This window comes from Egretta garzetta, unplaced genomic scaffold (assembly GCF_000687185.1).
Source record: "Egretta garzetta isolate BGI_Z169 unplaced genomic scaffold, ASM68718v1 scaffold18, whole genome shotgun sequence".
NCBI classification, from domain to species: domain Eukaryota; kingdom Metazoa; phylum Chordata; class Aves; order Pelecaniformes; family Ardeidae; genus Egretta; species Egretta garzetta.
The window spans coordinates 2443217-2453693 of NW_009260616.1; the positions used below are offsets into that span (position 1 = coordinate 2443217).

At 38.8% G+C, this 10477-nt stretch overlaps 1 protein-coding gene across 1 annotated transcript in view; it reads left to right on the plus strand.

Annotated features, from left to right (window-relative positions):
• Window positions 1-10328: 10328 nt before the first annotated feature.
• NT5DC1 (5'-nucleotidase domain containing 1) overlaps window positions 10329-10477 on the plus strand; it is a 155535-nt gene continuing 155386 nt past the window's right edge. The window contains exon 1 of the mRNA XM_035900694.1: window positions 10329-10361. Within this exon, the coding sequence (XP_035756587.1) occupies window positions 10329-10361 (33 nt within the window). The remainder of the gene's footprint in view (window positions 10362-10477) is intronic.

Sequence of the window (10477 nt, forward strand, 5' to 3'; positions counted from 1 at the left end):
TTTGAACAAGGAGGCCAGTGGCACAGGCAGAAGCCTACTGATGGTCTGAGGACTGCAGGACAACTGAAAGAAGTCTCCGCTGAAAGTTTATCACTATCAGGTACATCTCCTCTGAAGAGGGGTGGGGAACTGCTTTCTCACTCCTCTTCTGCAATGCTGCAAAAGAAACTGAGTAAAGAAGAAAGTACCATACACATGAAGTGACGACTAAACCTCATAATCTGTAGTGAACCCTCTGGGTCTGATCAAAAAAATGGCATGTTGATTTTGCAGATTATGAAAATTGTATTTAGTTTATGAAGCACCACTGGAGATGATTTTTCCCCCACAACAATTATTAATCACCACCCAGATCAACAAGAACTCAGATATCCAAGAGATATTTACTTTTCTTAGGTCTGATGGACAATATCCAAAGTCAGGAAAGACCTGTATTGAAAAAGAAACTGTCTTCATTAGTCTTACCTCAAGAATTATCTACACTTACTGAAACCAGAGAATATTAGAAAAGATGTATTAAATAACCTGTTTTTTTCAGTTTGCATATTTGATAGTTTTCCTGTAGTGTTTTGTGGTGCTGTCAACTTGGGCATTGATCTAGCAAAGATTTGCACACATGTTTACTGCACAGAATAGTTTCATCATGGCAGTGGAACCACTTACATTATACAGCATCAATCTCATGCACAGCTCTTCTCAGGATCAAGGCCCATCTTTGCACTTAAGTACCAATATACATACACATTAGAAAGCACACTGTGTTCACTGACACCACCCAGATAAATATTTATAACTGTAGCTAGAACGGGGCTTAAGCCTACAAACATTTGTGTGTATGAATATCTTATATCAAATAAACCCAGGCATTAAATTAATCTTCTCTCCCAATTTATGCCCCTGCTTGGCTTTACATGACCAGAAAGACTTTTTGCTGGAAGTGATCAATAACTGTACATCAGATTACATTCCTCCCAACCAACTCTTCAGGACCAGTTCTATTTATGAAACAAGTAGACTTTAACAAATTGCCATGAAATACTCAGATTTAACGCTCTCCTCAAAAAGAGAGAGGGGAGCAGGGTTGCTGAGAACTGCTGAGCAGACTCCCGAGCCCACAGGGGGCAAATCCATGGCTGAGCTGCGGTGGCTGCACTGCAGCAGTGCCTCTGCCAGGGTCTTTGTTCCCATCCTGGTGACTTTATTGAGAATTCTCTGCATTTCTGAAAATAAAGCAGTACTCTCTATGTTTTAGAGACTATATAATTTTATCACAGGCGAGAAAAAATGAAAATGTAATAAAAATGTTCTTGCCGGTTTTACTGAAAAAAATAAAATCTGATAAATCCCATAATCTTAATTTTCATGTTCACAGTTTGGAACAAATGAGGATAATCATGTATATTCAGGGGCTTTTCAATATAAACTATTGTCCAAGTCCTCTGCACTGGTATTACATGTAATTTAACAGGATAATCTTTGCAGCACCGATTTCTGGGCTTAATGTAGTTCTTTCGTCTTGCATCCCACTATATTTTCTTTTTGCAAAAGGAGGCCAAACAGATCTGTATTGCTTACTGGCCTTCTGTATCTTTACTTAATTTGTTTCAGAGACCGTGTCTCAAACCAGAAATTGTCCAAATAAATAAGCTACTGGATGTGGAGTGACTGTGAAAGACTTAATCAGATATATTGATGAATTTTATTAGCAAAAATGCTTTGAGAAGGACATAAGAGTCTCACTGCATTCTTACAGCCAGCAATAGCTAGGGAGAAAGATTAATTTATTATGAGCAGAATGGCACATTTACACTATGGATACTGAAATCCAGTATTCTGGTCCCTATGTTATTAAAAAAATCATTAATATTGCAAGCAGATTCTTGAAATATGCAACACCTTAAAACAAAGATGGATCATTTACGATCTGTGTCTGACAGGTTCATATAAACTTAGATTTTAGAAAAGGAAACAAATCTATTCCATCAAGTAATACCTTCCCCCCTCAAACTAGGTAATTCCCCACTGCTTTTAAAGTATATTTCCTTGTTCCAAAAAGAAAAAGGTCCACACTGATGCTATAGGTTTGACGATGACAGCTATCTGAAGTTAGTTTTTGTATTCTATATGTTGCTTACAAAGTCCTATATAAGTAAGACTTTTGCAAGGAGCCTTACCCCTGCTTAAAGGATTAATTTGCAGTCCTCTAAATCCATTAAATCAAATTCTAATTAACTTAAAGTCAATATTCTTTAGGCTTTGTTTATTCTACAAAACAATCATGTTTAAACATGGTGGTGAAACATATTTCTCTTAGTCGCCTGAATGGACAGAAAAATAATGTATTAATATGATATGTTTTAGTAAGCCTAATACAAACCTAATCTGCAACACTGATATTAATTGAAGTGCTCTTGGAATGAGGTACAGCTTTGCATGAATTAAGGTATCAGACTGAGTTGTATTAAATAAGTGCAGATAAGATTTGAATCCATAATATTTCAAAAGTCTTGTTTTGATAGAATTTTTATTTGTGTTCCATACTTTTGGAAGCCATTTTGTATGAGTTTTCATTACAGATATTTCCTATGTTTATCAATTTCTTGCTGCTCTGTATGGAACTATTGGTATAATTACATAAAACCTTAGAGTTTTAGAAAAAATGAACCCTCCTCCACTTCATAAATATGCTGCTCCACATTTCAGAGACAGGACGTGAACATCACTGAGCATCAGGCTTTGGTACTGACAATACATGAAGTTTGAAACCATTCCCCTATGCCACGCAGAGAAGAATTACAGTCAGAACGGTTCTCTTCTGGGGAAAAAAGAATAATCCAAGGCAATATCCACCAAGAGTTTTGTTAAGAAATATGAGTCAGTTCAAACTGGAAATTGAAAAAGAGAGTGTTTTTTCTTAATAATAAGCTGATATCACAACAGAAACAAACATTTTCCTCCGCAATTGTTTCAAAATTTGTAAGCAGGAAAAAATGCCATCTGGGAAAACAAGAAATTAAGATATAAAATACAAGAATTGTAATTAAATAAGGTACGAAACTGCTGTCTGTAGCATCACTTTCTATATTGTATAATCTTTTTAAAGTCAGTAGTTATACTGCTGCATTAATATATGCTAATTTAAATATTTGACATAGTATACCTCGCTTAGAAAAACTTCTTAATACATTATGATAAAGCAAGTCAAATGTTCCAGCAAAGTAAAATATTCAAATAATAAGATCTTTAAAGAAATTAGAAGAAAAGCAAATGCATAATGCTCTGAATCTGTGCTTGGGAAATAATTTAAATGATTAAACCTTTTAAAGTTGTGTTGCTTTTTAAAGCTAACAAATTGAAACGAAGCACAGTGATTTTTTTACTACAGCTGTCTTTTCAGCTATATTTCTTTCCACTTGCACATTAGAATGAAACACATTACCACCACTTTGTAGCTTTTTTATAATCCTTTTAATCAGCACTTCCATTTTGTTTCTGTAATTTGCAAATTGCCATTCTTTTCAATGAAAATAAATTATGTGCGTAATTTTACTCTTGACAAAATTGTTTACTCTTATTGATTAATCACATTCCTGGTTTTGTATATTATCTTAAACCATAAATCCACAAACACATAGAGCTCTATTTGATTCGGCATTTTCCAACCTTAAATCTTCTGGATTTGTAATGAGAAAACTCTGGCTATTTATTTTCATAAGGCTGATCCAGTAATTCATCTCTCCTCTAGAAAGCATTAAAAGTACATTTTCAAGTGCTTCAGTGATGAGGGTTGCTTATTTATTAGCTAAATTTGGGCCTAAACCAGGCTCCGTCTGACAACAAAGGAACACAGAGGAATAAGGCTCTGTCAAGGAGTGACAGACTAGAGACTTTCTCTATTTGTTCAAACAATCAGATCTCACTCTGCTTAAATTTAATGTGAGTTTTGCCATTATCTGCAATGGGACCAGACCTCAGCCATTATTTTTCATTTTATCGTACATTATTCTAAATGATATACAGCACACACTGTTAAAAATTGTAAGTTAATTTGCTTTCTATGAAGCAGCCTTTCTGAATAAAACCATGCTGTAGCTCTCCAAGGCATGAAAAATGCTTCTAATCGAATCTATCTCTGTGTGGGAAAAAATATGGTAAGTGGATGACAAAGAATTATCAGTGAACATGACTTTGCCATTCTTTTAAGAAAATTAATTCCAAAACTGACCCTGTTATGGATTGTTTTTAAATTTAGAAAGTGTATATACTTATAAAGATTTTATGATGGGTCAAATTCATTTCTCACGTAACTCTATCAAAGTCTGCATGCTATGCCGTGGAAGACTTATGCACATGATTTACCACCTTTATCTTCAGAAGTTAGAATTGCATCAAGAGAAGTCCAAAGAAGGATGGATGGAAAGGAACAGGGTATCAAAGTACTGTCCTCATTGTTTCACTGTGAATGGAAGTGGGGACTTTTTCCCGAAAATAAAATCAACACTCTCTCCTGACCTGTGCATGTGGGAATGGCAGCATCTTACAAGGAGCTAAAATTTAAGATTAGAATATATTGATATACTATATAAAGGAACACATCTTTTTAATTACTTTAAATTACTGAAATATTACATGTAAAAACAGTAGAAAAATACTAGCTAATAATTTTAGACTAGACTAGACTAGACTAGAGTAGTCTATTTCAGTTGGAAGCATTTTACAATGATCATCTAGTCTACCTACGCCTGACCACTTTGGGGCTGACTGACCAAAAGTCAAAGCATGTTATTAAGGGCATTATCCAAATGCCTCCTGAACTCTGACAGGCTTCGGGCATCGACCACCTCTCTAGCAAGCCTGTCCCAGTGTTTGACCACCCTTTTGGTAAAGAAATGCTTCTTAATGTCCAGCCTGAACCTCACCTGGCGCAGCTCTGAACCATTCCCACGCATCCTTACCACTGATTCAGTTGGAAGCATTTTACAATGATCATCTAGTCTACCTACGCCTGACCACTTTGGGGCTGACTGACCAAAAGTCAAAGCATGTTATTAAGGGCATTATCCAAATGCCTCCTGAACTCTGACAGGCTTCGGGCATCGACCACCTCTCTAGCAAGCCTGTCCCAGTGTTTGACCACCCTTTTGGTAAAGAAATGCTTCTTAATGTCCAGCCTGAACCTCACCTGGCGCAGCTCTGAACCATTCCCACGCATCCTTACCACTGAATCCCAGGGAGAAGAGGTCAGCGCCTCCCTACTTTTGTTCTTCTTCCTAGATAAACTGCATTTATATAAATAGCTCCACATTACTGTAAATTGTGCACATACTAGGATTTTATACAGCTAAAATCCCTCTGTAGGAAAAGGGCTGGGTCTATAGTCATGAACATCGTTTACATGAACCCTGTGCACTGCTCATCTGCCTTCCAGACTAGGTGTCCCTCCTCCTTGTGTATTTTCTATATAGTGTGTTTTCTATATAGTTTCCTACCTCCTGTTTTCTTTCTGCTGTATTTGTCTTTCACTGGTATGCAGTGAGATGCTGTACAAAGAACATTTCTCAACATGCAAGACATGGTCTTTATAAATGTAAGGACAGGGGGTAGGAAGTCAGCACCTTTAGTGATACTTGCTTTCAGTGAGCACTTGCGAGCACAGGTTTCTGTTGTTGTAGACAAAATAATTTGCTCTCCTTCTCTGACAAAATCTTTCCAAATTAATATTCTTTTGTCTTTGTTTCTGCGGCTTTAAACCTTATCAGAATTCCCACTCTCCCCAAGAACAGCGTCAGGCTCAACACAACAACATAGGTAAACACAAACATACTGTTTTCCTAAAAATAGAAGAGGTGGCCGCAACCTTCTTCACAGACTTATGTAGAAACAGAGTCCAGATCTTTAAAAAGTTACATCAGCAATGAAAATATGAAATCTTCTTGAGGCTTAGTATATACTTAGAGTTTTAGAATATATTCTTCCAGATCACTTCCTTCTTATCAAAATCCAGCATACTTTTTTTTTATCCTTTCGTCAGATCATTACTAGACACCCTCTAGAGGCAGAAGGAGAACAGTAAATATCAAATGCAATTTATATTCAAAACAAAATCTTATATTTGAGATTTATAAGCATTACTATTAGCATTTTATTATTGCAGGTCCAAAGAACATCACTCTCAGTGCCCAGTATACTCATCAATGAACACATACAGAAGAAAGTATTTCTTAAATAGAAGATCAAGCACTCCTTAAGAAAGATAACTTGTAATTTCAGGAAGAAAAACAAACTGATCTCTTTACTCATCATATTGACAGGATAGAATTTGATCTTGAAAATCCTATAATGGTGATGATTGTAATGAATTAAGTAACTTGTGGTTACTTTGAAAGCACAGATTGCTGTGTTACATTACTGTGGGTTCATTATTTCTGTACTCAGACCTCGTAAGGCCAAAACTGGAGCAACGTGTCCAGATTTTGATCCTGTATTCCAGGGAAAAAAATATATGGACCAATTTGATAATGAATGAGTGATGAATGAATACCATCCAGATTGAGAATTAAAGATAAGCGGGCTCAAAACCACTCATCCTTTAAGGAAGGACCTTGAATAACTAAACAAAAAGAATCTGTGGGAAAATATATAGTAGCAGCCTTCAAACAGACAAGAAGGCTGGTGCACAATGACGTGGTTCTCACATCTGTTAGGAATAGGACAGGACGAAAGACAAAAAAAGATGCATTAGACCAAGAGAGACTTTTTTTTTGGAGGGGGTAAGAAAACTCAGAATGTTCTGTGTGTAAGGACTGTTAACACTGGAAGAAATTGCCTCAGTGGCTTTTTGGTCCTTTTTAAGAAGAAATTAGACAACTGACTATTAGGGATGTTTGCAGTCAGATTGATCCTGCCCCAGGGCAAGAAGATTACTGTCTTTAGGTCTTTCCTTGTTCTGTTATCTTCAAGTCTGTAGTTTTATAGTTGTGGCATTTCCCACTGGCTGTTCAATAGCTCTGTTCTTCTGTGCAGACTGTGGATTGAAATAAATCACATTTGTCTTTTGTGCAATCATTAGTAAGTGTCAGGCTTCAAATGCAAGCCTATAACCTACTTGAACAACTCAGAAATCCTCAGAATGTCTGAATTAGACGTATTCCAATTTTACTCATGAAGAAATCAAAGCCATAAACGATTCAGTTATCTGCACATGAATACACCATGGATGAATGGGAAAGGAGGACCAAGAACTTAGGAGTTCTACTCTGGATTTTACACTTAAAATTATAAAAATAAAACAATGGTATGTTCAAAAAAAAAACATATAAGAAATAAGGCAGTGTCTCATAGATCATAGAAACTGCACAGTTCTCTTGCCATACAATACATACAGGTCTACTTTGGAAGTATAGCTTCCCAAAAACTCCATATTTCCAGTACAATTTCTTTTGACTAAATGTAGAACCCATCCAGCTCAAAAAGAAAAATCTTTCAAAGTACCTTTAGACAAGTATTCAGAATTTTAAAATATATACTCACTAAGGGTCCAACAATCAGTCTTGGCCATTAATCACTCTGACAAAATCATTGATTTTCATTTCCTTCTTTCATGTTGCGTGGGAACAGCCTGAGTTAGATTACAAGATCTGAGAGAGGCGATAAGGACAATAAGCAGGCTTTTGAGAGGTTCTGAGCACCTGGTGGATTACTGTCTGTTTAACCTTTTAATGAACTCTTGGGTTCAGTTTTGGGAGTCTTGCCTCTTTAGCAGCATGAGTCTCATTTCTATGCTGGTGAGACAGAGAACGTAACCAATACAGTACTGAGATGCCAGATGTAAACGGATGTCCCACTCCCAGCAGGATGCTATAAATTGTGTGTGAGCGATTCTACTGGAAAAGTTCCTGTGTCCGTATTTTGTGCCATCTAAAAAGCTACTAAACAAGCCAATAAACAGTAAAACTTCTGATATTGCTAGAATTTAATCAAATCTTAAATCCTGATGAATAGCCAAAGGCTTCTCTACCTAGTAACAAGGCACCCCGTGTGTCACAGAGGGATGCCTTGAAGACTACACAGTATTTTGCTAAACTTTTAAAGGTCTGCTAAAGAAATAGTAAGCGCTAGTGACTGTTTATCAGAACAAATATATTCTTGACAGCTTCTCTCATAGAGAACCAGGTCATCCTTGAAATGAATTAAGTGTTGTTAGATCTATGTCTACTAAAGCATCACTCTGTGATAAGTCAGAGGCCTGGTTCTGTATATTCTTAGCTTATCTCTCTGATGGTTCCTAAACAAAAGTGTTTCTTTCTAAGCATCCTAAACCTAAAACCATAGAGCCTAACCCTGCAATCCTGTTTAACTTTAAACATGTGAAGGATCCCATTGGAAGTACAGTTTCATGCAAAATCCCAGAAATGTATGTTGTACCTGTGTGACTACAACCAACTATTAGTTTTTCTTTCAAGCTGTGATAGCAGGGTCAGGGATGAAGCTAGCTTTATGCTCCCTGGCCCCTTTGTGTTTCAATAGGCACAGCATCTTTATGCCAAAACAACCACATTGCATTTGAATCTGACTATTGATCCACACGTGAGAGAGGAAGCAGAAGGGTAGTGGTGCTGGTCAGGATTCAGGTCAGGAACAGCCTGTAGGATGGGAGCTGTGTGGTGGCTTTTCAGGAGTTGTGAAGGGTGGTTGTGTGCTGTGGCAGCACCAAAAGGGCTAATACATGGGTCTACCTGAGATGGGACTGAAGTCAGAGCAACAGAAGTGTTTGTCTGGGGGCTACCCCAGGCTGCGGGAGGATCACAACAACCCCATGCAGAGCTACAAGCTTGGGGAAGAGTGGCTGGAAAGCTGCCCAGCAGACAGGGACCTGGGGGTGCTGGTCGACAGCCGGCTGAATAGAAGCCAGCAGTGTGCCCAGGTGGCTAAAAAGGCCAATGGCATCCTGGCTTGTATCAGGAATAGTGTGGCCAGCAGGAGCAGGGAAATGGCTGTTCCCCTGTACTCGGCACTCGTGAGGCTGCACCTCGAATACTGGGTTCAGTTTTGGGCCCCTCACTACAAGAAAGACGTTGCATTGCTGGAACATGTCCAGAGAAGGGCAACAAAGCTGACGAGGGGTCTGGAGCATAAGTCTTACAAGGAGTGGCTGAGGGAGCTGGGGTTGTTAAGTCTGGAGAAAAGGAGGCTGAGGGGAGACCTTATCACCCTCTACAGCTGCCTGACAGGAGGCTGTAGCAAGGTGGGTGTTGGTCTCTTCTCCCAGGTAATGGGCAATAGGATGAGGGGAAATGGCCTCAGGTTGCACCAGGGCAGGTTTAGGTTGGACATTAGTAAAGGTCTTTTCCAACCTAAACAATTCTATGATTCTATTCTGTAAGGGAAGCTCTCAGGAGATGTGTATGCAAAGGTCCTTGAGACAGGCCAGTCGGGTGAGCCTGAGATGTGGGCTCTGTCCTCCTGTCAGTCGGGATGGAAGTAACCATTCTCAGATGGGGACTTTGCTCTGTGAAGAACAGGGAGCTATCCCAGCAGGGAGAGCAGGCATGATGTTTCAGTGGGGATGGAGGTACTCTGTCAGCGCAGGATGGGGATGCTGGGCTGTGAGGCACTCCTCTACCTGCACATTGAATGACTTCATGGGTTAAAAGCTAAATCAAGTGCAAACCCGAGGTTCTAGCTCTTACCAGTGTGCTAAAAAAACCCCAACACCTTTAGTTTGACTTATTCTGTTCCAAAAGTATTTTCATTTGTTTTTAAAACAGAGAAAATCAGAATGTTCTGAGCTTACTTTTGTTTATGAAGGTGTTACTCACCTAAAATGAAAATCCCGTATGATTGTTCAATTTCTTGTTTTAATTTCACATATTGCTATTGCATACTCTTCCGTACCAATATGAGGGGCCCTTTCCTTTTTTTAACTAAACTCTTATAACCTCTGCCTCAATAGGCAAATGGCTGCAACTGCATTGTTGGGACAAAACACAAGTGACAAAGTCAACTTACACAGCCTTAGGAAAATAAAATCGAAGTTTAAGGAAAGTAAAATAGACAAAGGTGACAACGTTTCAAAGTTAACTTGCAGGGATGCTCCATTGTATCGTAATGCTGCCCTCTTAAGGACAGAGAAAGCTGGAGTACCTGTCTTGCTCAGAGGCCTACAACTAAGATTTATTTGAGGTATTTTGACACGGTTCTCATGCCTTTATGTACGTTACCGCACTCTGTTACGTTCCTTTCACCCTCTGGGGCATGTCAGTACACTCCCGTGTTCTAAAACTACGCCGAGGCAGGAGCCTCTTCTGCATGGAAAGCAAGCATGACGCATGACGAAACCCCAAACGCCCCTTTGCACGCCTGTAAAAGGCTCTGACACATCAGATCTTGCACTTCACTCATGTTCCCTTGCAGGTTGCTAAAAGCGAGGGCGCTGAGCACAGGCAGCACCCACTGCCCTCTCCTGCCCGCTCCGCCG